Source organism: Diceros bicornis, chromosome 34 (genome assembly GCF_020826845.1).
Source record: "Diceros bicornis minor isolate mBicDic1 chromosome 34, mDicBic1.mat.cur, whole genome shotgun sequence".
Classification (NCBI taxonomy): Eukaryota; Metazoa; Chordata; class Mammalia; order Perissodactyla; family Rhinocerotidae; genus Diceros; species Diceros bicornis.
Window position 1 is genome coordinate 1,351,332 of NC_080773.1, and position 27,941 is coordinate 1,379,272.

A 27,941-nucleotide genomic window follows, 5' to 3' on the forward strand; every position below is an offset into this window, starting at 1 on the left:
AGAATTACCATATGATCTAGAAATTCTACCTATGGGTTCTGAAATAACAGAAAATATATTTATGGATCTCTGTCTCCAGTTCCTGGCACAGAGCTCCTAAAATCCTTGTAATTTCCTAAATGATAAGAACACTAGGAGCATCTCTTGTTCTAATATTTGTCTTTGACCCCATCCCTGACACAGAGCTCCTAAAACCCTTGTAATTTCCTAAGTGATAAGAACACTAGGAGAATCATTTCTTCTATTGAGGCAACTCTGGGTGGGCTCCTGGATGGCTCCTGGATGGGGGCTGGTCACCAGAAAGACCAAGCCCCGATTAGAAGCTTGGAATTTTTAGTCCTATCCCTTATCCTCCAGAGAGGGGAGAGAGGCTAGAAACTGAGTTAATAATTGATCATGCCTACGTGAGGGAGCCTCCATAAAAATCCCAATAGAATGAGTTTCAGAGAGCTTCCAGATTGGCAATGACAAGGAGTGCTTGGAGAGTGGTGCACCTGGAGATGGCATGAAAGCTCTGTGCCCCTTCTCCATACCTTTTCCTATGCACCACTTCCATCAGGCTGTTCTTGAGTTATATCCTTTTATAATAAACTGGTGATCTAGTAAATGTTTCTCTGAGTTTTGTGAGCCACTCTAGCAAATTAATCAAACCCAAGGAGGATGTTGTGGGAATCTCTGGTTTACAGTCACTCAGTCAGAAGTACAGGTAACAGCCTGGGCTTGTAACTGGCATCTGAAGTAGAGGTGAGGTTGGGTGGGTGTGCAGTCTTATAGGACTGAGCCCTTAAACTGTGGAATCTGATGTATCTCTGGGTTGACAGCATCAAATTGAGTTGAATTATCTTACAACCAGCTGGCATTCCCAGAATTGCTTGTTGGAGGTGTGGGGAACCCTCCCACATGTGAAAAAATGAATCTCAGAACACCATATATGGGTATAAACCCAAAAGAACTGAACGCATATATAAAGACATATACGTACACCCGTGTTCTTAACAGCATTATTCAAAATAAGCAGAAGCTGGAAGTAGGCCAGGTGTCCATAAATGGATGAGTTGACAAAAATTGTTGTGTAAAACACAGTGGAATACCATTCACTCTTAAAAAGGATGGAATTCTGACACATGTTATGACATGGATGAACCTTGAGGACTTTATGCTAAGTGAAGTAAAGCCAGACACAAAAGGAAAAATACTGCATGATTCCACTCATATAAGGTACTTAGAGTAGTCAAATTCATAGGAATAGAAAGGAGAATGGTGGTTCCCAGGGTCAAGAGGGAGGGACAACAGGGAGTTGTTGCTTAATGGGCACAGAGTTTCAGTGCAAGGTGGAAATAGATCTGTGGATGGTTAGAGGTTATCACTACACAGTTATGTGAATGTACTGAATGTCACTGAACTGTACACTTAAAAATGGATAAAGTGATCAATTTCATGTTATGCATATTTTATGACCATCTAACAACATTAATTATTTTCAACAAATGAACTAACACTAGCTACATGCAATAGCATGGATGAATATCACAACCATAATGCTGAATAAAAGAAATTATATTCAAAAGGCTATATATTTTGTAATTCCATTTATATAAAATGCAAAAAAGAAACAAAACCGAGGTCTAGCTTCCAGTACTAGTGGAGTAGCTTGTTGAACTAACACTCTCACAGATAACAATGATAAAATCTGCATGAAATATTATATATATTTATATAGAATCATGTATTTATATGTAATACACATATAATAAATGTGTATATGTATGTATGCATAAATCTCTTCCAAAGGCAAGCAGAACTGAAGGGGAGTCTTCCCTTGAATCATGGGAATTTTACCAGGAGATATTTGCAAGCTTGAGTCTTTTGCCTCAAAGCATTCCAAAATCCGTACATGGCCCAGACGGGAAAAACTATAGTATTACTTGTAATGTTAGAGGATGTATTTTGGGGCTGGCAGAGTAGCCGGAAAGTTAGGGGAGAAATTCTGGAAGGGAGGGAACCACAAAGAGGAAAATCTTAAAATATGTATGAAAGTCTGCCCCTCACACACACAGCAAATTGGCAGATCTTTGAACAACACACCTGCAGGGTAGGCCCCAGAGGGCGTAGTGTAAAAACAGCAGTTGGAAGATGAAAGAACTGAATGAGGATTTCAGCTATACCCATTGTAAAGGAGATAGGATTGGAGTTTCAGTCCAGCCAAGTTAACTCTCTGCTAGAAAAATAACAACACTCTTCACAGGGATACAATAGAATCCAGAGTCTCTATAACTATCATCCATGGTTTCCAGTACATAATTTAAAAAATCATGAGATTTGAAGAAATAGGAAAATATAATCCATATAAGACCAAAAGTGGGCAGTAGAAACTATTCCCAAGGTGTTGCAATTAGCAGACAAGGATGAGAAAACAGCTTTTATAAAGATGATCATGGTGGTAAAGAAAAATATTCTCATAATGAATGAACAGATGTAGAAACTCAGCAGAGAAATGGAAATTACAAAAAAGAACCAAATAGGAAGATGAAATACAGAAAATATTTTTGAGTTTACTGGTAGATTAGAAACAGTAGAAGAAACATGAATATAGAGCAATAGAAATTATCCAGTCTGAAGAAAAGAACATAAAAGTTTTGAGAAAAATGAAGACAGCCTTAAGACCTGTGAGATGAGTGAGTCCCCATCAGAGAGGGGAGAGACAAAAAATTAAATGAAGCAGAAAGGCAAATCAATGAGTAATAGCATAAAACTTCCAAAATTTGGTGAAAAATCTAAAATTTTAGATCCAAGAAAGTCAGGAAACACACAAAATAAAATACAAAATAAAATCATACCTAGGCACATGATAGTCAAGCTGCTAAAATCCAAAGATAAAAAGAAAATCTTGAAAGCAGTCAGGGAAATATATATATACAGGGGAAGACATTACATACAGGGAGAAATAATGTGAATGATGGATGATATATTATCAAAAACAAAAGAGACAAATCAACAACAAAATGACATCTCTCAAGTGCAGAAAGAAAACCCAAAAGTCAACACAGGATTTTATATTTAGCAGAACTCACTTTCAAAAAGGAAGCAGAAGCCACAATAAGATACCACACACCTATTAGGTGGCTAAAATAAAAAATAAATTTGCAACTACAGAGTGCTGGTGAGGACTAGGAGCAACTAGAACTGGGAATGCTACATGATAGTTGCATTCGGAAAACACTTAACAGGTTCTTATAAAGTTAAACATACACTTATTATATGACTCAGATATCCCACTCCTAGAGATTTACTGAAGCAAATTGAAAACTAATGTTTAAACAAAACTCTTTGCATGAATCTTCATAGCCATTTTATTCATAATTGTGAAAAGCCGGCAACAAACTAAATGTCCTTCATCAGGTGAATGGAGAAAGAAACTGTGGTGCATCAGTACATTAGAATACTACTTGGCAATAAAAAGGATAAACTCTTGATTCACACAACAACAAGGATTAATCTTGGATGCATATCTCTAAGTGAAGGAAGCCAGATTCAAAAGGCTATATAGTATATGATTCCATTTATATGACTTTCTAGAAAAGACAGCATTACAGGGATGGAAAATGATCAGTGGTTGCCAAGGAATGGAGTGGGGGAAGGGGTTGACTACAAAGAGACAGTATGAGAGAATGTTGGGAGTGAAAGAAACAGCTGTGTATGGTACCGTGGACATGGATACATGACCATAAAGTTGTCAAAACCCATACAACTGTACACCACATAGAGTGAATTTTACTCTGTAAATTTTAAAAATCAATCAGGATGCTGGGGAACTCAGATGGAATGCAGTGACAAATGTACCTCACTGTATTACAAGCATGTGACATAACCACACAGAAGGGGTGGGGATGAAAGGTCCTGACCAAAGTAACTTTGGAAGACAGTGTTTTGATGGGATACTGTAAAACTAAAGTACTATACAAAAACACTGTACTCTAGGTGGTAAATTTGTTTTTCATACGGGTATGGATTAGCGATTCTAAACTAATTGACACATTAGTAAATATATTGTAGATAACTGGAGTTAAGTTTCTCACTGTTGGTGAAAGAAGTTACAAATAAACAAAAGGAGAATGCTGGAATAAACTCTGTGGTGCTGGATTGGAGTTGGAAGTATCAGTATGAATCCATGTCTCTTTTAATATATCTATCCAGATAGATAGATAGATTGATAGATTGATATATCGATAGGTAGATGTGTATACCTGAGTTTACATTCATACATACATTTCCAAGCTCTGCTGAGAGGGTCTAGAAGCAGTGACACCCTCGTATCAATGGTCACACCTAGCTCCCAGATTTTGGTTTCTAAATATCATTCTTCAATAAAAAGAACCAGGTTTTCTTGGAGAAATGGCTAATTCAAATCTGGGGATGGGAAATACAATATGAGCCTGGAGCTTCTTGTAGTGCCAGAAAGTAGGAAAGTGCTTTCAAAAAAAAAACACAGAAAATGATGAGATGTGTCAAAAGGAATCAATCTGGGCTGGCCCTGTGGCTTAGCGGTTAAGTGAGCGTGCTCCGCTGCTGGAGGCCTGGGTTTGGTCCCGGGCGCGCACCACATCTCTGGCCATGCTGAGGCCATGTCCCACATACAGCAACTAGAAAGATGTGCAACTATGACATACAACTATCTACTGGGGCTTTGTGGGGAAAAAATAAATAAATAAAATCTTTAAAAAAAAAAACCAAAAGGAATCAATCTTAAAGACTTCCGTACGGCTCAAGCTGGAAAACTGGGAGCAACAAAATAAATAATGGTAGCATTGGATTATTACCCAGAGAATAAAATAAATATCCATGAGTCTATACTGATATAAAGAAGATTAAATAAGAAAGGAAGAAAGAAAAAAAGGGGGGGGGAGAATGAGAGAAAGAGAGAAAGACAGGAAGAAGGCAGGGAGAGGGAGGGGGGAATATTCCTCACAGAATTCCAAATAATAAACGCGGCTGTATAGCATGAAACAGAAAATCGCCACTAGACCACCACAGTAATAATTACTGTGGGCAAGACTGACTGATGGATGCAAAAACTGTGAGTGAAACTTAGAGAAGAAACAGCACATTTGCAGAGCCTCAAAGCATCTCCCTCCAAATACTTAACTTTTTTCTCTTAATTTCTTTAAAAGACCTATGACTATTTAAAGAAAAATCATAACACTGTATTGTGGGATTTATAACATGGGTAGATGTAAAATTTATGACAACATAGCACAAAGGACAGACAGAGGTAAATGGAACTGTTCTGTAGCAAGGCTTCCATAATTTACATTGATTAAACTGGTGCACTATTAAGTCTAGGTAGGCTGTGATATGTTAAAGATGCATATTGTAATCTGGATCAACCACTAAAAACTGCAAAGGTGTGTCACTTAAATGCTAATAGAGGAATTAAACAGCATACAAAAAGGGTTTGTACAAGAATGTTCACAGGAGATGACCTGCACGTCCCCAGGAGGAAGACGAGCCCACTTCGGGGCATCCACAGAGCAGAACGCCCTCAGCCATGCTGAGGAGCAAACGCTGACACACACGTGCTGGGTGAGTCTTGATGGTGCTCAGGGCAAGCTGCCCCAGGAAGCACCACTCTGGTATGCGGATTATTTCGAGCTGAAGACAATAAGGACTCAGAGAGCTCAGGAAAAATATTTGAGTTTCCCCTCCCAAACTGCCTAAAAAATTTAAAACCAAAAAAAATCTGTTTTAGGAAGGGGTTATTATCATGACTGCTATAAAAGATAATTTAGGATAGAGGTTACAATAGAAAAGGCACCAACAAGCCCATCTTATCAGGAGTCCTGTCTCTCTGGCCACATTCTTTGGATGGCCCTGCGAGGAGTTGCCAGACAATCATTTACATTTATAAGGGAAATCTCCATTTGTAAAGGTATCTCCCTCTCTGTTTGGAGAAGAGAGGGGGGGTGAGCTCATTTCTAGTAACTTATCAATGTGGAAGATGAGGCCTTGGGGCTGTATAATAAACCTTACTCTTGTTTACTGTGCTTTAGTGGTAATCTCCTGTAATTGACTCCCCCACCCCCAAAATCCTCCTTTGTCATTGGCTGAAAATGATATTTAAGACGAGAATTTCTGCTATTGTGTTGAGAAACGCAGTGTCCCTGCTTTCTCCCATGTATACGTGTTATTAAACTTGGTATTATTTTCTCCTGCTAACCTGTCTTGTTGATTATTTGGCCAGCCAGAAGAACCTTAAGGGAAAGGGCAGAGGGAGATTAGCCCTCTTCCCCCGACAGTTTTGGCGAGCCAGGCAGGAGAAGCACTGGCTGGTAAGTTGCCTTCTCTGGCTGGAAGACCTGCCTTCTCCCTGGACTACTGCAGATGATGAGATACGGGAACGCCTGACGAAAGCCGGCAAAAGGTAAGACTTCTTACCACGTCAGCCTCCCGGAATCTCTATCTGCGGAGTCCGGCGGAAGGAAGTGGTGAGAATTTTTTCTCTTTCTAAATTTAGATTGGCAGGAGAAAATATTTGGGAAACTAGTTTCTTGGGCTTTTAGTGACTCTTGGTTTAAATTTGGTAGAGTACTCTTGGTTTTTGATCTTGATCCCTTTTCCTCCCAGAGATAGTCTCTGTTTTTCTCTTTTGTCTGTGTCTTTTGTCATAAGAAGGAAATACCATAGGGTAGGACGCAGGCATAGGCCCTACAAGCCTGCTGTCCGGCCGGCCCCACAGACTGGTGAGTTTGCGGGTCTCACCAGACCGGCGTCTACAAACTTTGCTGTGGGTTATTATGCACATAAAGTGAAGGTCATTGCCAAGGGCATCTTGGAAGCCAAAAAGGCCGCAAATTTAAGTGGGCGCGGGTCGAGCAGTTAAGAGCCATTAGGGCGCTCGCCACTTTCAGAAGACTCCCGTGTCAGGATAAGTTGGGTCACGGAACGGGGTAGATGACACAGGTCCCCCGCCAACTGCAAGAAAATGTCCGTGCAACGACGAGGTACTCTGTAAAAGCACACAGTCCCCAACCCCGCGGCACCTCCCCCTCTAGGTATTATTCTGGCTCCAAGAGACCTAAGGCGTGACTAAAGCTGTCATTGTGCAAAGAAAAAAAACCGGATGAGGTTTTTCCTTCTGTCTTGTTCTGTGTCCTGAGAAAACTTGGCTTTGTGACCAGTGAGAATATTCTCCTTGGTCTCCACCATACGGAAGGTGCATTTACCGGGGTGCACCTTGGTGGCCAGTCGAGTAGACTGGGGTTCCGAACTGTCTCTTTGTCCGGCTGTGCCAAGTTCTCAGGGGAGTTTGTCATAAAGAGCCCAGTCCATAAGGGCTTTTGTTGTCTTTACCTTCGTTGCTTGTTAGTGCTGGAAAAATCCCATTCCAGTATCGCCCGCCCGGTGTCACAGATTAGCGGGTCTGTGACTGGAGGCGTCTCACACTATTGTGGGAGACCGGAGACATCCTTACCGCCTGTGCAACGAAGGTCTTTACTTTCTCTGAATATCTTTGGGAGTGAATTCTGTGGATCATGGGGGCTACATCATCTGCACCCTCACCAGGGACGCCTCTTGCATCCATGGTGAAGATTTATTCTAAGCGTGGAAAGTTACCTCCGGTTCTTTCCTTAAAAAGGCTTATTGGTTCGAGTCACTATTGGAATAAATATACAAGTGAAGATCCTACTTGTCAATGGCCAGACGACGGATCCTTTAAATTGGAAAAACTTCTAAATTGGGGAAAAAAAATTTTTTTGAGAGCTCTCACATAATTGCTTAATTGGTACCTAAGAATTAAGGCCAGAAAAAGGAAGGAAAAAAATTTGACTAGTCTTAAGACCTTGACTCAGGTTACAATTAAATTAAGAACATGTAAAAGTGTAAGTGTTGATAAGATTATAAAGGTTGGAATGTTTGAGCTAATTTTATACAAAGAGGTTACATCAACTTTGCCTGAGTATGTTTTAAAATGTCTGACTGGGAATGCTTCTCTTGTCCAAAGTTAGAAGACCAAGACCTATTGATAAAAATCTTAATGATAATTATGTTTAAAGGTATAAGAAGTGATGAAAATTGCATGAAATTTTGTAGGAAAAAACTGATGTTATTTCTATTACAGAACTGGTTAACAAAAATAGTAATTTAAATGATGGCTAATTTTATCTGAAGTCTTATGAAGTCTTATAGGCAATCTAAATAATTATTGGGAACAAGTAAATAGTTGTGAAAAAGATAAATGTTGGATGAACTTTAAACAATAATTATGTGTTATGGTAGTTACTGCTTCCAAACTCTTTTTGGTGACTTAAAACTTTAGAGTTTTGTTAAAATTTATGATAAAAAATTCACTGAGTATCATCATTTCCAAATAACATAAGATATTAGACATTGATTGCTAAATGTACGTTTGTCTACTTTTGGCTTTTCATTACAGGAAAACTAAAAGGTGTTTTGGCTCTATTGGTAAACATGTGTTTTATTAAAAGATTGTACTATAAAGTAACATGTTTCTAGAAGTTATGAAGTGTTTATAAATTTTCCAAGCCACAAGATACTAATGTAAAAAAAAGTTTACAATTGTTTACTTAGTTTTTACTTACAAATTAAGGTTTCTAAGGGGTAAAATTCCTAATTAGTATATGTGATTGAAGCTACTAAAAATTAAGAAAAATATGTCTGTGTACAAGGAAAGTAAGATGTATAAAGGTACAAAGAATGGAAATATTTTGTTTGGTTAAGAAAGATAAATTTGTCCTCAAGTACTAGGAGGGAAAAGAAAGACATGGGACAAATTCTGAATGTAAAAGGAAAGTTATAAAAGGTTTGTGGAAGAAGAATTCTGGAAAAGGAGTTTTATGCATGATCAAGTTGGCTAAGATTAAAATGAATTTAATTAAGTAAATGAGTTTTAATAGCAGAAATAAGCTGGTGCAAAATTAAAATTTGGTCTTCTGTCTCTTAAAAGGATAATTTGCTTAAACTTAATAAAGAGGTTACAAAAGATTTTTCTTTACCTTTGAGTAAGTCTACCTAAAAGATAGAAAAAAAAAAAAAACTGTTAAAATAACTTACTACGTTCAAAAGACTGAGGTCTCTCTATTAAGGCTTTTGGACTGTTAATGCTCTGTTTGCTTTGATTGTTTACATTTTTGACAAGCTCCACCAAAATTCATATCTTAAATAAAGTCTTTATTTTTTACTTTTTTCTTTGGGAATTTTCAAAGGGCCCTGGAACTTCTCAAAAAAATTTGCTCTCTTCCTATAAGGGGAAAGATACTAGACTTATTAGGCTTATTCAATATGTTCAATTACATGGAAAGCATTGTCAGACAAGTGATGATAAGCCTGCTTAGGTGCTATTATGTGGGCAAATGTTATTGGCATAGGTGTTTTAAAATTATATAACATTACTGAAATTCTGATCTGTCCTGGTTATCAGTCATAATTCTGGTTATTATTATTTTAAAGTGTTGTATGTCACAAAATTAACCAAATTTCCTTGTCAATTGCCATTTTGAGGTCTTGTTGTTTACAGACTTATTTCTTTGCTCTAATGCTTTTGCAAAATGTTTCGACTTCAGAAAAATTCATGGAAAGGACTCTGACATTTACACTGGAACTGTACAGGTTTCTGACAAACTTTCTGATCATAAAACTGAACTGGGTAAAAAATTATAGAAATCTGATGGAGAGACTGATAACTTCATAAAGCTGCTAACAAAAAGATTGGGATCAAGAATGGATTACACAAGACTGAATAAACTGATAAGGATGCTTATAATTTTTATGATTTTTCATTTGAAATATTTCTGAATTTTTAATGTTTTGTTTTTTCAGATTTAAGGAAAACTTTTTCTCTTTTCTCCCGAGATAGCTATGACTTACAGCAATTTAGTAAATGATATTTTTGACACAATTGGAAACACTGGGTCTATTACCAAGGTTGTGACTGGAACATCATATTTGCAATATAACCATACAGCTTTTGAGGAATGAAGATTGGACTTTATGAAATAAAGCCACGTGGAAATATTGGCCTGGTACCTTTATGTTCCAAGCAGCACTTACCAGGATAAGTAAAGAATGTCACTTATCTGGCAGGTACAAGGAACCTTGAAATATTTTGGAGAAACCTCAGAATAGAGAAATTCACCCAAATCTATAGATATTACAGGCAAAGTCTGATGACAAAATCCTTGGCTTGGCTTTCCTGGCCTCGAGAGACCTTTAAAGTTCAATGTGAGATTCCTTATAAAGAGCCTATGTGATCAACTGCTATTCTTGCTGTACTTATGTAAATAATTGGGCCAACTCTATTGGAACTAGACTTATTTTGCAAACTAGTTTTAATTTTGCTATCTTAATAAAAATGAGGGTGATTTTAGAGAAAAAAATTATATTTCAGTAAAAACTATTTCAGTATAAGTTTGCAGATATTAGATCCTAGTTTTGTTGTCTTTTGAGGTTTTTGTTTTATATCTGTTGACTAGACTAGATCCTGATTTCTTCTAGTCTCCTGAAATATCTGGCTACAGATGTCCAAACTAACTTTTTTGATTTTTTCCATCATTTTCATTTAAAATCACTGAAAACTGAACCTGCCCTTTTTCCTGAAGCCTTACAAACTGAAGCTGATAAACTTGATATAAACTTAAGAAATGACCTGACGACACCATCAGAGACATTTTAAACTACAAAAAATACTTTGACGCTGACATCTAAAATTCTTCTTCACTGGCTGTCCTCTGAACTCAAAAACTGGTTTACAATTTGCTCTAACCATTAACCTTGTTTTTCTTTCGTTTACACAAATATGCTTTTAGAGTCTGCCATGCTGTTGACACAATTTGAAAATCCTGTAGATTCTTATCTTCTGCAAGAACTCCTATTGCTAATGGACACTTAATTGCAGCCTTATTACAAGCTATTCACCTTCCTTCAAAAATTGCCATTGTTCATTGTTCAGCCCATACTAAAGAGACTGATGTCATATCTTTAGGGAATGACAGGGCTGACAGAGCTACTAAACATGCAGCTCACTATAGACCCCCTTATCCGTTTTCCACCCAATTTTTAAATCTGCCTTTATCCCTGACTGATGTTATTAACTATTAGGCAAATGCCCCACAATCTGAAAAAGACAATTAGATACAAAAGGGTGCCAAACAATTATCAGATAGATTATACATTGGACCAAATAGACTTCCAGTAGCTCCTTTTCTTTTGACTTTTTGGCTTGCACTTATCTCCCACCAAGTGGGACATATGTGCAAACGGGGGATAGTTAAGGAACTGAAAGACAATTGGTTTTGCCCTGGCATCCATAAAATTTCTGACCAAATCCCCTCCCAGTGCCCAACTTGCAAATCTTACCAAGTCTCTGGGAGAAATCAGTGTGATCCAGGAAGTCCTCCCAGGCCCACGCTGCCTTTTGTGGCACTCCAAATGGATTTTATAGACTTCCCTTCAGCTTTAGGTTACTCTCACTGTTTGGTTATTGTCTGCATGTTTAGTGGATGGACTGAATGCTATCCGACCAGACATACAGATGCCACAACAGTGGTAAAAAAATTAATAACTAAGTTATTCCTCGCTTTGGCATTCCTTTATAGATTGAATCAGACCAAAGAACTCATTTTACAGCAGAGATAAACCACTTGCTTACAAAAACTCTGGGGTATTCATTAAAATTTCATACCCCATATCACCCTCAGTCATCAGGGCAAGTGGAACGTAAAAATCTAGATATAAAAAGAACTCTAAGAAAAGTCTGTCAAGAAACTGGACTTAAATGGTCAGAGGCTCTGCCCTTGGCCCTTATGAAGATTCAAAATACTCCAAATAGAAGACATGGACTGACTCCTTTTGAAATAGTTTTTGGACGTCCGATGCCTACTGGCGTCTCTAAACCTTCAATTCCTGGATTAAATGAATATTATGGGAACTTAAGTGAACAATTTGATGCTATGACTTGTTATATACAAAAATTAACTAGTATACTTGAAGCATATCGTCAACAGGTAAAAGAGCCATGGCCACCACCTTCTGACAAGCCTTGCCATCCCTTTCGACCAGGAGACCGGGTGTACATCAAGGTCTTTAGAAGAAAACACGCACTGTCACCTCGCTGGGAAGGACCTTATGAAGTCTTACTGATGACCTGCACTGCCATCAAAATAAAGGAAAAATCTTCCTGGATCCATGCGAGCCACGCCAAAATAGACCCAGAACATCGCTCTCAAGACAACTGGGAGATAATCCCCACAGGTGACCTTAAACTAAGGATTTCGAGGGCCAAAAGCCAGGCCCCAGAAGCAGCCGACATCACGAAGTAGACAGCTTTTCCCAAGATCACGGATCAAAAAAACCTACTTTGACCCATTTCCTCCCCCTTGCTTCAAAACTCCCTATATATATACGCACTCACACACACAAACTATTAGTGGATATATATATATATATTTTTTTTTTAATCATTTAATAGAAAGCTGACTGGAGAGTGCTAGTCTCTATCTGCCCCTCTTCCCCTCTCTAAGTCTCCGCTAAGGGCTCTTTTCCCATCCGTGTCTTGCTTTTACTAACCCTCTCCTTTTCAACAGGTCGGGCACAGACCAAACACCCCCTTATGCCAGTTTACCAAGCCCTAGCCACGCTAACTAATCAATCTGACTGTTGGTTATGTCAACAGCTAGATAGTGCAAAAGAACCTGAACTAGTCTTTGTTCCTGCTGATATGAACACCTGGTGGACTAAGTACGGAAAATGGACGAGTAACAGAGTATGGTATCCGCAAGAAGGGAAACTTCACTCTGCTTCTTCTCCTGGTGAGTCACTTGGGCCCCAAAAAGATTACTTAGAAGGTCAAGGACTGTCCCTTGCCCAAGCACAAACAATAAGTGAAAGTTTTTCCCTCTGCATTGAAAGTAAACATGGCACTAGACCTTTCCTGGGTGATATACCGAGACAATATTGCCGTCAAACTCTGTGGTTTGATTCCGCAGGTGGCATCTTCAGAACTCTCAAGGGAATTGTAAGTGACTCTATCACTACTCCCTCTGGCACAAACATTTGCCAAATCACCAAGTGCTCTGGATGGCTTACGAGCCACCCGTGTGCAACTTGGGGTATAGCAGCTATCCACATGGTTAAGCTGCCCAATGCCACAGACTATATATGGGTGGATCAAAAATCTGGACTCACCTGGTCAGGTGACAAGACCAGGCTTTATAGCTGTCAGAATCAGACTGCAGGCCTCCTGTACCAGCTATTCCGCAATCTGTTCTGTTCTCGCAGACTGACAGGAGTTCATGGGAAATGGAGATATTTAGGTAGTAACAGTGCAAGTGGCACAGATCATGAAATAGTCCAGATCCTGGGAACTACAGACTCAATTCTAACCTTGTCTTTAAACTACACTGGTCTTTTCATTTTATGCGGCAACAAAGTGTATAAAGGATTCCCACCTAATTGGTCAGGACGATGCGGACTTGGATACCTGGCTCCTTCTGTCACCAAACACTCCACCTTAAATGCTAGCCAAATTACAAACTTGGGTTCGTTTGTTCATAAGATTGTGCCACATAAATGTGCCAGTCGAGAAATCGTGGAAAATCCACTTGTGTATCACAACTCCAAGTTCTTTTCAGCCTTGAGAGTCCTATTCCCCGGCTTTGGAGATTATGAGTTGGAGAAAGCAATATTAAATCTCTCTATGGTAATGGAACAAGAGTTCAACACCACCATGCAAACCTTAAACATACTCCAGTCAGAGATTAACAGCCTAGCATCTGTGGTGCTCCAAAATCGTCGTGCTCTGAACGTACTCACTGCCCAGCAAGGAGGAGCATGCGCAATCATTGGAGAAAAATGTTGTTTTTATGTGAATCAAACAGGTCAAGTAATATCTAACTTAAATCTATTAAAAGAGAAGATTGACATTTTTCATCAGATAAACGAAGCTCACACATTTTATTGGACTGACTTGTTTCCAGGATTGGGGGACTGGTTTAATGGAGTGTGGGGAAATGTGCTCCGATTTGTTCTTTTCTGCTTGTTCATCCTCATTCTAATCTATGTTCTTTTCTCTCTTTGCAGACTTCTTATCACCCGGGTACTAACACGATTTCTCTCTCCACAGTCACCAGCTCAGCTTTTAATATCTGAAACTTCTAGGGAAGTTTCAGAGGAGGGAACTGATGGTGCTCAGGGCAAGCTGCCCCAGGAAGCACCACTCTGGTATGCGGATTATTTCGAGCTGAAGACAATAAGGACTCAGAGAGCTCAGGAAAAATATTTGAGTTTCCCCTCCCAAACTGCCTAAAAAATTTAAAACCAAAAAAAATCTGTTTTAGGAAGGGGTTATTATCATGACTGCTATAAAAGATAATTTAGGATAGAGGTTACAATAGAAAAGGCACCAACAAGCCCATCTTATCGGGAGTCCTGTCTCTCTGGCCACATTCTTTGGATGGCCCTGCGAGGAGTTGCCAGACAATCATTTACATTTATAAGGGAAATCTCCATTTGTAAAGGTATCTCCCTCTCTGTTTGGAGAAGAGAGGGGGGGTGAGCTCATTTCTAGTAACTTATCAATGTGGAAGATGAGGCCTTGGGGCTGTATAATAAACCTTACTCTTGTTTACTGTGCTTTAGTGGTAATCTCCTGTAATTGACTCCCCCACCCCCAAAATCCTCCTTTGTCATTGGCTGAAAATGATATTTAAGACGAGAATTTCTGCTATTGTGTTGAGAAACGCAGTGTCCCTGCTTTCTCCCATGTATACATGTTATTAAACTTGGTATTATTTTCTCCTGCTAACCTGTCTTGTTGATTATTTGGCCAGCCAGAAGAACCTTAAGGGAAAGGGCAGAGGGAGATTAGCCCTCTTCCCCCGACAGTCTCATCTACCTCGTGCTGAGGGATGCAAGCTAGACAGAAAACAATACACGTGGGCTGATTTCTGCCAAGATGAACATATGGTGAAAAAAACAGATCAGTGGTTGCCTCGGGGGAAGGAAAAAATTGCCTGGGAAGGAACAGGAAGGAGTTTTCTGGGGGTGAAGGAAATACATTATTCTTAAAGGGGTGAAGGTTATATGGGCATGTTTATTTGCTAAAACTGTACGATTGAGATTTGTGCCTTTCAGTGTGTGTACATCTTACCCCCCCACACACAAAAAGGACTAAAAGAATAATAAAGTGAGGTGAGAATGGGATGGAGTCTAGATAAAACAAAAATGGCAGATGATTAGTAGTTGTCGAAGTTGGGTGACGGGCCTACTATGCTTTTTTGTTTATTTTGTATATTGTTTAAATTGTCCTGTACTAAAACACTTGTATAAGAAGACAAACTCGATATACAGTGTTTGCTGGTAAGATATTGGTTACCTTTGGGGAGGAAGGAGGGAGAAAGGGATTGTCGGGCCTGAATGAAGCTGGTGCTAGTTCTTGGTCACACAAGTGTGTTCACTTTGTAATAATTCTTTGAGGTTTACATGGATGACCTCTGCATATATTTCTGTATGAATGTTATACATCAATAAACACTTTAAATCCTGCATATTTGCACAAAGATAAACTCAATATCTGAGAACAACAGCTGTGTTTTGTTTTAAAGTGGAACACATTCACTCATGACACCATTAGATGGATTTTAATACTCCCAAGTATCGATTAATGCCCTCACCCTTCCTTGGTGCCCTAGGTCTTTCCATTTTTGCCTCAATTTGGCAAGTGGCATGGCTTTGAGTTTTTATGATGCAATCTTTTTCCATCAACGTCCACCCCCATAATGATGCTCACCAAGGCCTTGACATCTAGCACAGTGCAGTGTTCACAGCAATCACTCAAGACCTGTGGGACTGGGTTGAATGAGGAAGAAAACGAGGAGCAATGATGTTCATAACTTCTGTCTAGGTGCCATATCGTGACTTAGGAAATTGGAAGGATTTTTCGATAGATTTGCTATGCCTTCTAATTTTTCCTATTTAAAACAATGGGAAATAGGGTCTCAGAGTTCTTTCTCAGAGAAAGTCTCACATTTCAGACACAGATTACTGACAAATATTAATGGTATATGACTTTCCCACCTCATCTTAGTTTTAAGTTTTTAATTCCTTACCATGGAAATGACCTAACTTTGCTTCTTCCAAATCTTGTAGTAATACTGATGCTCCAGAAAGTCGGGCCACGGATATTCTGCTGTTGTGCATCCTCTCTGCAAAGAAGTGGAGCTGTGCATCCACCAGTCTGAGAAGCACGTGGTGCTGTAGTATTTGGAGTCAGAGTAGCTAAATGGAAAAATGGCTTCAGAGAGTTATCACCACAACCCCCAACAGCAACAAATTATTTTGCTTAATTATTTTGTGATTCTGAGGGTATATTTAAAAAGGGATATTAAAACTGGTTGCCAAGGAGCCAGCCCTATAGTAGAGCAGAAATTGAATATTACCTTCCTACAAAAACTTCCCTGACATTGTGGGAAGGACCAACGGGAAGTTTCAGTGCTGTTGCCTGTGTTAATGAGGCCACGAGGTCCACACTGGGATAAAGAAGTCCAGTGAACAAGCCTGTGTGCAGCGTTGGAGAAGGGGTGTGCGTGTGGTCCCCTGAAGTGGCTTAGGAGTCACTTACCAGTGCATCTAAGTTTCCCATCTGTATATGCAGGAATTGGGGCTGTCCACTGTGATGTTTTCTCCTTTTTATGACATGGCTCATGGCAGTCCTTCTAAAATGCCTGACCAAGGTATGGGCCCTTCAGGCAGGCGGGGTCCAAAGGGAGGATCTCTGCAGCGAACCTGACCACAGGGTCCAGAGGGAGGATCATGGCAGCCTGGAGGGATGGAGGGGATAGCAGGACAAGTGGCCTTGAAAAGGCAAATTCCAGGATCCCAGTCACCCGGTATTTCCATTTTAGATATTGAATTTACATTTCAAATACTGGCCAGGGAGCTTCAAGGAGGGCTGCAAGCATCCTCAGCAACAGCCAGGCTGGTGAGCCCCACCCCTACCTGAGTACCGGCCTCAAGGGATGCAGCCCAACCACACTGCGCATACTCCAGGTGGTGGGCAGGGCATGGAGGGTGGGCGTGGTAGAGAGAAGAGGCATGATAGAGGGTGGGGTGGACAAGGAGAGGAGTGGGGCCCAGGGGTGGAGGGACAAGGAGGGAGTTGGGGCCCCTAGCTGTGCATGCTGGGAGATTTGTGTCTCACCGCTCCAGGCTGGAAGCTTGCAAGACTACAGGACTACAACTCCCACGATGCTCTGGGCACGGGGCGGTGCCTAGCCCTGAGGGGAGGAGCAAGGAGGTGTGCTCTGCACTGTGGTCCTGCACCTGCTCCACTTGGACTGAGTCTCAGAGGGATGTGACAGGACAAGAGGGACCAAGGATTTAGGAGGGTGTGGCGGCTGCATGGGCAGCCGCGGGCCTGCATCGTGCAACTGCTTTTGTCCAAAATTGAAGACGGACTCATGTCTATTCCACACCGCCTCCCTCCGTTGCTTGATTCCTCCTCCCACCTGCATGTCTGTGGGTCTTGCCACAGCCTCCTACCTAGTCCAGGGCCAGGTGTTTCTCTAAAGTGCTTATGGGAACTGGTTTGACATCCCAGAAACTTTCCTCTGCCTGCTGCCCTCTGCCTTCTCCAGCCAAAGTGCCATCATTTCATCAGCTTTTGGGAGAAATTGGCCCTTGTGGCCCCTCTTGCAAGCACAACTTAAGAGCTTTGCAGGGTAGTAACAGTGGCTGTTGCTTGCCTTTTTCACAGAAGTGGAAGTTGAGGCATCCGTGAGGTTAATCATTGGTTTCCCCAGGATCCGCTAAGAGCAGAGGAGAACAACCCAATTCCCAGACAAGTATCTAATAGAACATTTTCACCAACACCTTCCAGTGCAGGGGCCTCTGAAACAGCATCCTTAAGACGAAAATAGCTTAAGCATTTTGCCATTTAGATTGATAGCCTAATCTCAGCTCAGGCCTGAGTGGCCAGTCTCTCAGGGACACGGGTGACGACTCTGATCCCTCAGGAAGAGACCGGTGGTCCAGCTTTGGGAGAGGGATGTTCAAGGTAGACAGCACTTGGGAAGCATTTGAAACCCATCAGCTTTAACATCTCTGCTTTGGATTCTGGCAAGGTTCCAGGATAAATACGCCTAGGGATAGTCAGATGTACCATATTCTTTAAAAATTGTTTAGAGTAGTGAAAGGAACAGAGCATAAAATATCCTGCTTATTTGCAAAAGATGAAATGCAACCAGACCTTGTTCTTTTCTTTTGTTTTTTGAGGAAGATCAGCCCTGAGTTAACATCCATGCTAATCTTCCTCTTTTTGCTGAGAAAGACCGGCTCTGAGCTAACATCTATTGCCAATCCTCCTCCTTTTTTTTCCCCAAAGCCCCAGTAGATAGTTGTATGTCATAGTTGCACATCCTTCTAGTTGCTGTATGTGGGACGTGGCCTCAGCATGGCCGGACAAGCGGTGCATCGGTGTGTGCCCGGATCCGAACCCGGGCCACCAATAGCAGAGCGTGCACACTTAACCGCTAAGCCACCGGGCAGGCACAAGACCTTCTTGTTAATTTTTTTCTGCTCATTCTCTTGCCTGTACTGTACGCTTGAATGCAGAAACAAAAAACATGAATTGCCAAATTCTTTTTTCCTGAGATTGGTAAATTAACTTAAAAGTCTTATTGAAACCTGTGGAGGAACGGTTAGCAGCTTTCATGATTTATGTCATCTCTAAAAATCTGGGCGTTGATCTACATCAAAAAAAGTCCTTGTTTATATTACACATCCCAATAGGTTACATTTCTGATTCCTGAATGTGGGATATTATCAAAACAACTGAAAAACCTCTGTCACTTTGTCAAGAATTTGCCCCTTTATGAATTAATGACACATGAATTCTTTGACATTTTTGTAAAGAACGGAAGAGAAACTCTGTAGTGTCTCTGAATGTGGCAAGACGGAGAATTCTCATTAGACCACATCCTTGGGTTCTTCTCTCGTGTTCAATAGGCCCGGGTGATAGTCTGTGTGGTCAGGTGCAGCGCCACTCTCCCAGTCCCCAGTGTTCCATCCTATTCTGGCCTGTGCCTTCTTCAGGGGGTTCTGATTACACTCGTCCACAAGGGTTGGAAAGAGACATTGTAACATGAGGATATTCATCATCTTATTTTATTTTATTTTTTTAGATTTTATTTATTTATTTTTCCCCCCAAAGCCCCAGTAGATAGTTGTATGTCATAGCTGCACATCCTTCTAGCTGCTGTATGTGGGACGCGGCCTCAGCATGGCTGGAGAAGTGGTGCGTGCCCGGGATCCGAACCCGGGCTGCCAGCAGCAGAGTGCGCGCACCCAACTGCTAAGCCACGGGGCTGGCCCTTTTTTTTTTTTTAAAGATTTTATTTATTTATTTATTTTCCCCCCAAAGCCCCAGTGGATAGTTGTATGTCATAGCTGCACATCCTTCTAGTTGCTGTATGTGGGACGCCACCTCAGCATGGCTGGAGAAACAGTGTGTTGGTTAGCGCCCAGGATCCGAACCCGGGCCACCAGCAGAGGAGCGCAAGCACTTAACCGCTAAGCCACGGGGCCGGCCCTCATCATCTTAAAACAAGGATTAATGGAGAGGAAAGTCTCAGGCTGTGTGTGCTCCGAAGCACTGCTGTTGGGGTGTGGCCGCAGTGACCACTGTGCTCCCAGCAGTCCCCACAATGACTGTCTCAGACGTTTGATCTCCTGGTGCAACCACAGCAGCTGTTGACAAAGCTGGGCTCTTGTGGTTCAGTGTCTTCCTTCAGATTTTGTGGCTCTGACCCTCCTCTGCTCGCCGCCTTCCTATTCCTATCTGCTGCGTTGATTGCTTTTAGTTGTTTCCTAGGAGCCACTGTGTGTAACTGTATTTCACAGTGTCTTTAGGGACCCACCCTCACTACACGAGTCACTGTACAACAGCCGCTTATCCTGGTGTAGCCCATGTTCATCCTCTCCAGTGGAGCTGTGAAGAACCCTACTTACTCGGAGCTCCTCTCACTCTCATGCTGCTGGGGCTGTTATGAAGCTGGGCATCTCGTCTTTGGTCTCATCATTATTCTTTTCATCGATTATTCTGAAGTCGGAGACGGCTTTGTTAATAATGTGGACACTGGCTGTCACAGGCACTTTTATGTATCTTCACCAACAGCTCTGTGAAGTAGGCCTGTGATTCCCATTTTACAGGGGGGGACACTGAGGCTCAGGGAGGTCGAGTAGCTTCCTTCACGCAGTTTCTTGGTACATTTTGAGTCTCCACCTGGAACTCCACCTCTCAGGTGTGTGCCCTTAGCTGGTGTTCGACTTTGTGCCTCTCTACCAGCCTCCCCAAAGACACAGGCCCCATCCTGAGTCCATTGTCTGCTTGATGGCAGTCACCCTGCACAAACAGGCCCTGGGCGGGGAGTGGACTAGTGGGACGTGGTCCTCCAGCTTACCCTGGGAAGGTACTAGGTTTCTTGCGAGAGCTGGAGCAGTGGAAGATACTGACCGTCACTCACCTGGAAGGATTGTTGTGTAGAAATACTCCACTGACTTTTTGCAGGTGTCGTGTCTTCTTTGTCTTCATTGCTCCTCTGGGCTTTTTCCTACAGTCCGTGCTGTGCAGTAACATACAGTACAGAGACTGGTGAACATAATGCTGTTGTCCTGCACCAAATGGTCACATCATTCATTTTTCTAATTATGAAAGAAATACATATTGTAAAAAAAGTCACAGTACACAGATCTGTATAAAGTGAAACCCACCCCTTTCATCCCCTTCCCTGAAAACTCACTCCCCTACTCAGAACCCACTACTGTTAACAGGGTGGGCTTTATTCTTCTGGAAATTTCCTATGAATTTATAAATACACATAAAGTTTTTTAACATAAATTACATAACTACATCGTTTTGCAATTTGCTGTTTCCCAAATCATATATCAAAGACGTCTCCCCTTATCAGTGCACATCATTCTAACTTACCATGTTAGATGTTTTAGAGGTATTCCAAAGAACAGGAATACCATAATCTGTTTACTTCTTCTTTGATAGAAACGGGATTACATCCAGTTTCACTATTATACATAATGCTGCAGTAAGATCCTTGTATGGAATTAATTACACTGCTATTCAACTGCTCAATTTGCTTTGTTTCCTTTTAGTCAGAGACTATGACATAAGATTTTCATGGTAATTATAGGGAAATTAATTTTATCATTGAATAAATACATTTATGGGGAAACTGGACTTCAAGGTCATCCATCTCAATATTGTGGAGAAAAATCATGAAACTTAGAAAGTGTGCTCCATCACATTCTAACAAGTCATGTTAACAATTTAAAGTTGAATGTTTGAGTAGCCTCTACTGTCTCTCTTCCAAAGACGGATGACTTCTTCTTTTCTTGAAAACTGCTGACTCCAGGGGCTCTCAGTTTGGCTAGAGAGGATAAGATATTGGTGTTGTATCTGTTTCTCTTCAGCTGTAGGCTGCATCTTCTAAAGATCATAGAATTGAACATGGTCCAATTGATATATATGATTTGAGTCAAAAATTCAAAGTAATGAACCTAAGAGAGGAATCTATAACTTGGGTTCTTAATAAAAAATTTCCTTTGATATCCTTAAGTTTCTGTGATTACTAGTAAAAACTCACCTATGGGTGAAGAGATGTAGTTCTTCTGGCAATGTCTGGCTTGAACATCCATAGGTAAGCCTGCCACACCCGTAGGTAGATTAGACTTGATCTCTTGAAGACCTCTACCCTTGGTGTTTGACCTGGGAAAAATAAGAATTTAAAAAAGCTGCTGTTATTAGCACTCAATGCTAGATGCCCATTAAAGAGTGAGTTTGATTTGGTAAACCAAAGGGAGTATAAGCAGAACAAAGTCAGTAATATGTATAAAATTTCAAAAAATTCTAATTTTTTAAAATATAACTCTATTTTTGCCACAGTGCAAACTGTGTATATATGAATGAAATATCCCTCTGTCCATTTCTTAACTTGTTTCCATTGATTTGATGGATTTATCCCCTAATCCGGATTCCAAGTGTGAAAGAACATCTTGGTCCTTCAAAGAAAAGAAGCCATTGAAATTTGATTTTCTTTTAGCTCGGCATCCTACAGGTTTGAAGAATAAATTATCATGTAATGATACAACGATTCTGAAATCTAATTGTTAATTAGAGGGGTGTAAGTGATGATTGAATGGTGTTTCATCCCCATGGTCAGGGGTATTGTACACATGGATGTGTAAACACGATTCAGGAAGCTGCTTCAGCCCCGTGACATCCCTGAGAACCACAGTGCAGGAGGATCTAGGCACACAGCCATCTGCCTCGATCTCCTGGGTTACATGTAGATCCAGGGGTCTTGAGAGTGGTTTCAGAGCAGCTAACTTTTATCTATTTCCCCCCTTCCTTCTCTCCAGCTTATCTCAAACAGTCTTGACTATCATATTTTAAAGTAAGACCAATTATAGTTATTTACATGAGTTTCTTGTTCATTATTGCAGAGTAATATTCAGGCATACCATTAAATATCATTTAATTGACCTAATTAAATTTGTCATACCTTATAATTGATTAGAACACTAAGTTTAGTTCAGAGTTTGATATTCACCAAATGTGTTAATCTGCTTACAACTGCCATGTGTCTCACTCCTCTTAGATATGTATCTTTGGCCCATCACAAGATTTTAATGAATGAAATCATCATAAATTAAGATAATGTACTGTCTTTTGGATGATAAGGAGGCATATGGGTCCATTTTGGAAATATGCCCATCTGTCTTTGCTCCTCATGGGAAGTTTCTGGTCACTAGGTCTCCAGGTGGCTTGCACAAGCCCTAGGTCTGTAATAGTTTGGTGCCTCTCCTTCTACTTGGGGTAGAAATAAAAGAGATCAGAGAGACTTATTAAAGTTTTGGTTGTATGAAGTCTTCGATGAAGAATATCCATACATATTGTTCTGGATACCTCTCTGTTCCTAAGAGTACTGGTTACATTAAGGGCTTGTCAGGAACCGTGAAAGGTATGATATTTTACCTTACCTGCAAGCTAATAAGTCAGCCTACCATGGTTTTATAGATGCTGGCAAAAGAAACTAGACCCATGGGTCAGAGACAAAGGACTTAACGACACAGCAATAACAGTGGCCTGAGTATCAGCATTTGCACTGGTTCACTAAATCCCACTTCCTACAGGGTGATACACAGTGAGCCAGCTGACATGCAGAGGGTTGCAAGAGCTCAGAGCTTAAGGAACTCAAATCTTTGATAATGGACAGGAAGTCTGCTGACCTTTGCCCCAGGGAGGGGTGTTATTTCTATTATATTGGGCAGTAAGCAAGCCTGCCCTTTGTTCCAGAGGAGGCCACTATTTCTATCTTCCAAGGCTGACAGCTCTACACACATCCTTGAAAAGATATCCTGGTTTCACTGGCTTTCAAAGATAAGCTTGACTGAGACTCGATCATCATTCAGTTCTTCTGTTTCCTTTATCGAGATTGTGCAAATATGCTCTTTTCTCTGTAAAGTTCACTAACTTTATTCATACATAAGGGATGCTTTTGGTTTTATTTATTAAGTTGAGATTTTCGTATTAGAGCAAATGATGAACTATCATGGGTTGGGTCTGAAAGTATACTTTTCCAAGATAAATGTGAAAGAAGATCAGGGCTCACAGAACTCTGCCACAAGGAGCTGATAGCAACTCAAATGATTTTAATTTGAATACTGTTTTGTACAACTTTCTTCCATCTTCCTTCATCCTCTCTGCTTCCTGTAACTCCCATATGGGAATGGGGCAGTTTCAGGGATTCACTGAACTCATTTACAATATTCAAATCATTTTGTCTATTGTGTTTTTTTAATTGAGGTAAAGTTGACATACAACATTATATTAGTTTCAGAGGTACAACTTAATGATTCAATGTTTGAATATATGTTGAAATGATCAGCACAATAAGTCCAGTTAACATCTGTCCCCATATATAGTTACAAAATTTTCTCATGTGATGAGAACTTGGCATATTTCAAGATGCAGAAGAATCAAACGATGATGTCATACTTTTTCATATACAGCTTGATGAATTTGGACATAAGTATACACCCTTGAGACTGTCACCACCATCAAGGTCACAAACATATCCATCAATTCCCAAAGTTTTCTCTCACCTCCTTTATTACTATTATTCTGTGGTAAGAACTCTTAATATCTACTGTATTAGCAAATGTGATGTATGCAGTACAGTCTTGTTACCTGTAGGCACTATTCCGTAGCCTACACCGCCAGAACTTATTTATCTTGATAACTGAAACTTTGTATCCTTTGACCGTCAGATCCCAAATTCTCCATCCTCCCATCCCCTGGCAACCACCATTCTAATCTCTGCTTGTATGCGTTTAACTATTTTAGATTCCACATATAAGTATTTGCCTTTCTCTGTCTGCCTTATTTCACTTAGCATAATGTCTACCAGGTCCATCCATGTTGTCAAAAATGGCAGGAATTGCTTTTTTTCAAGGTTGACTAATATTCCATTTCTTTATCCTTTCATCCGTCAGTGACATTTAGGTTACTTCAGTGTCTTGGCTATTGTAAATTAGCTGCAATGAACATTAGAGAGCAGGTATCTCACTGAGACCCTGATTTCTATTGCTGTGGGTATATACTAGAAGTGGGATTGTTGGATCATATGTTAGTTTTCATTTTTGGAGGAAGCTCCATACTGTTTTCCATAATGGCTGTACTAGTTTACATTCCCACAAGGGTTTCTTTTCTCCACATCCTCACCAAAATTTGCCACCTTTAGTTTTTTTGATAATCGCCATCTTAACAGGTGTGAAGTGATAGCTCATTGTGGTTTTGATTTGCATTCCCTGATTAGTGATGCCAAACACCTTTTCATACACCTATTGGTCCCTTGTATGTCTTCTTTGGAAAAAATCTATTCTGGTCCCTTGTCCATTTTTTAATTGAATTTTCTTTTTGTTATTGACCCAACACAAAAAAAGAGAAAAAAATTTTCAGGCATTATGAGTGCTTCCCAGTTGATGCAGATGGTTTTGTAATTACAGTGGTACCAAAAGATCATGTTTCGTGCTTTTTCTTCAGCTTGTTATAAGACCAGCAGTAGCTGCGGCATGGCAGATAATCGGGATCTTCTGGGTTTGGAGGTTTACAACATAACTAAGTGGTAAGGAATTTTTTATTATTCCAAGGAAATTATTGAGTTCATAGTCCATGGAATCCAGGATTGATAGGGGTAGGAGGAAATTAAGGTGAGGATCGGTGATCTGGCATTACTTCTTATCTTGAGGGACAGGTATCCACTGTATGAGTGTTTGAATAAAAGTATTAGATATCAGGAATTTGTGGTGAGTGAATATGTTTTCTGAATTATTTACTTTGAACATAACCATTTGGATTATGTGAACATCTGGGATGTGGGAGTAAGTCGCTAACAAGGGCTGGTTGACAATGTCACTATTGATTTGACTTCTATGAACACCGAGTGGTCAGTGGATTAAGCAAATGAGTAGTCAGAAAACACAGAAATGGTGGGATTTGGGATTTAGTAAAAGATTGGGGACCGACTGTCCTGAGAGGGAGTGCCAGGACTTGTACAGTTGAGAGTGACAAGGACAAGAAAGGAATAGAAACACACTCAAACAAGGAGGGGGTGTTAACAGGATGAAGGGAGAGAAATGATCTGGAGTAGCCTTGAGTTTTGACCTGGAGTTTTCTGTTCTTGATGCAAATCTGCCTTATGACATCCCAGGACACAGGTCAGATCCCCAGAGGATAGAGGGAGGGTGGAAGTACAAAACAGCCATGATAATTGTCCTAAAATGGCAGGCTTCCTTTGTCATTTGACCCACTTTCATGATTGGTTTTTGTAGGGTAAGAGGAAAAGAAGGATGATAGTCATGTCTTCACAGAGGAAGCAGCGTGACTGTGGGAACCAGTCCAAACCAAAGCCTGGTTTAAGCACCTCCATCCCTTTTAGGATGTCCAGTGACATAGTCAAGGGATGGGTTACTAGAATCCCATCCCATCCTAGCAGTGACGGGTCTCTGGGAGGACACCTTGGACCAGCCCCACAAGGTCTGCTGGCCCGAGAGACCGCAAGGACTCCAGGCCTGCAGCAGTGCAGGACAACTGGTAAGTCCTTTCAATCTTGCCAAAGCGTTGCAAAAACTTGCACCTAGTCACACAGGTGAATCCCTGCCAGGTGTGCTCGCAGGTGGTCTGCACTCCAGGTCCCATGCCCACTCCTGCCGGTCTTCAGATTTGACAGCGATGATTCCAGGAGCTGATCTGGGCATTCCACAGCTTCACTGCCAACAATTTCTGGTGACTGTGGAAGGTATCAGGAAGGAGGAAAGGGCAGTGAGAAGCACAAGAGAGAGACTGGTGGTAGCACTGATGGCGGACAGACTTGCTAGCGAGGCAGAGAAAACGAAGGGCCAAGAATGACGTCCTGACAGCAGATGAAATAGAGCAGGCACCTCAGTGAGGTCTCATGGGTGCGTCCCTAATGCTTCCTTGCTTTGAGCTCTTGAAACTTTAAAACACACCAATACGTTTCTTTTATTAAATTCTGCTGTGTGACATAGAAAATATAGACAGCGGTTTCTTTCTGAGGTGAGAGGTTGAGTTTCAGGTGAGGAGAGAAAGATCTATTTTCATGTTGTTCTCTCATTTTCTTTTACTACGTACATCATTTATTTTTACTTTCAAGTCAGCAGCGAGTTACCAACGTCACGGGATGATTCAGTTTTTCCCCTCACAGTCACAGTAAAACGTACTAAAAGTGGATTATTCTTTTTGTGTAATATTCCAATAGATTCCAAAATATTGTTTCAAAAGCACTTTGATGCCTATGTACTCAAATTAGGTATTTACTTCTAGGTCTCCATTTTTATGTTCTTTATTGCATGCTAATTCAGTGTTGCATCTAAGGAAATACCAGATTTCCCTCAGTTTTTTAGATCCATATGTGTTGGAAATTTGATTCATGAAGATGGACATGGCAGCTGGGGGATCGTGCTGTTATCAAAAGAGGCCTTTTCAGCATCAGTAATCTGACAAGAACCCACTGCTTGTTGGGATTTCATTGTCTATTTGAGGGATCAAGCTTTCACTGTTGGCACTTCTCTTTCTCTTTGGAGGGAAAGTACGGCCTTCCCAGTCTTTCCATTACCAAATCACTTTCCTGGGTGGCTGTGCCCTGTCAGGAAGGGCCTGGGATGCCGGGAACCAGAATTCATCCTCAGCTTCTGGCTGTCCTGAGAAGGCTTCCCTGGCAGAGTCCAGCCTGTGTGTCTGGGTGACACTTGCAGCCATCAGAAAGGAGGCGATAACACACAAGTGCCAAGTGATTCATCTGTCCCTTGTCTTACAGGGTGTTCCCAAGGGAAGAGGTTCAAAATGCCACTTGGTAACCCTTTGAAAGCTCCTAGTCATGGGTCGGGTTCTTGGTGTGAGATCAGAGCAGTGTCTATTCACCACCAGATGGGGAGCATTTCAGTATTTTAATTGGTAAGGCTGTGTTCATGCACGACCATGGATCATGAGTTCCGTGGCATTCCCTGCTGGACCTCCCAACACCCCTGTCATGCCTCATCTTTCAAAGCTCCAAACAGGGTTCACACCCCAGCAGCTGGTTGTAATGTAACCACAGCACAAGACTGGGGAAAAAAACACAGCCACCCAGGGGTGACACACTTTAATGACTTGGGCCCAATTACCCCATTTGGACGAGTTCAGAACACCAACACTGAGTGTGTAAACTGGAGGATTGCCCAAGACCTTGGACCTCAGAAGGACACGAGCTCAGAATTCACCTTGGACAGCAAGGGACAATGTGGGGTCACTGACTGGCCAGGATTATGGTCCCTTATCCTGGCAAAGCAGAGCTCACTCG

General features: G+C 41.0%; 1 protein-coding gene across 17 annotated transcripts in view; it reads right to left on the reverse strand.

Annotated features, from left to right (window-relative positions):
• The window catches only part of LOC131396698 (ral guanine nucleotide dissociation stimulator-like), a 434,208-nt gene that overhangs the window by 262,234 nt on the left and 144,033 nt on the right, over window positions 1-27,941 (reverse strand). For 10 of the 17 annotated variants that reach the window (XR_009216625.1, XR_009216629.1, XR_009216641.1 and 7 more), the window contains 2 exons: window positions 21,666-21,787; window positions 20,086-20,709 (listed from right to left, as the gene is read on the reverse strand). The exons of 2 other annotated variants lie outside the window; for them this stretch is intronic. Coding sequence is in view for 2 of the 15 variants with exons in the window: in XM_058529030.1 (XP_058385013.1) it covers window positions 20,596-20,630; window positions 21,666-21,787 (157 nt within the window). In the remaining 13 variants the exon portion in view is untranslated. Of the gene's footprint in view, window positions 1-16,814; window positions 16,830-20,085; window positions 20,710-21,430; window positions 21,788-22,059; window positions 22,081-25,780; window positions 26,373-27,941 lie in introns of those variants that run through there. 5 more of the 17 variants (XM_058529030.1, XR_009216634.1, XM_058529029.1 and 2 more) reach the window with 5 other exon arrangements.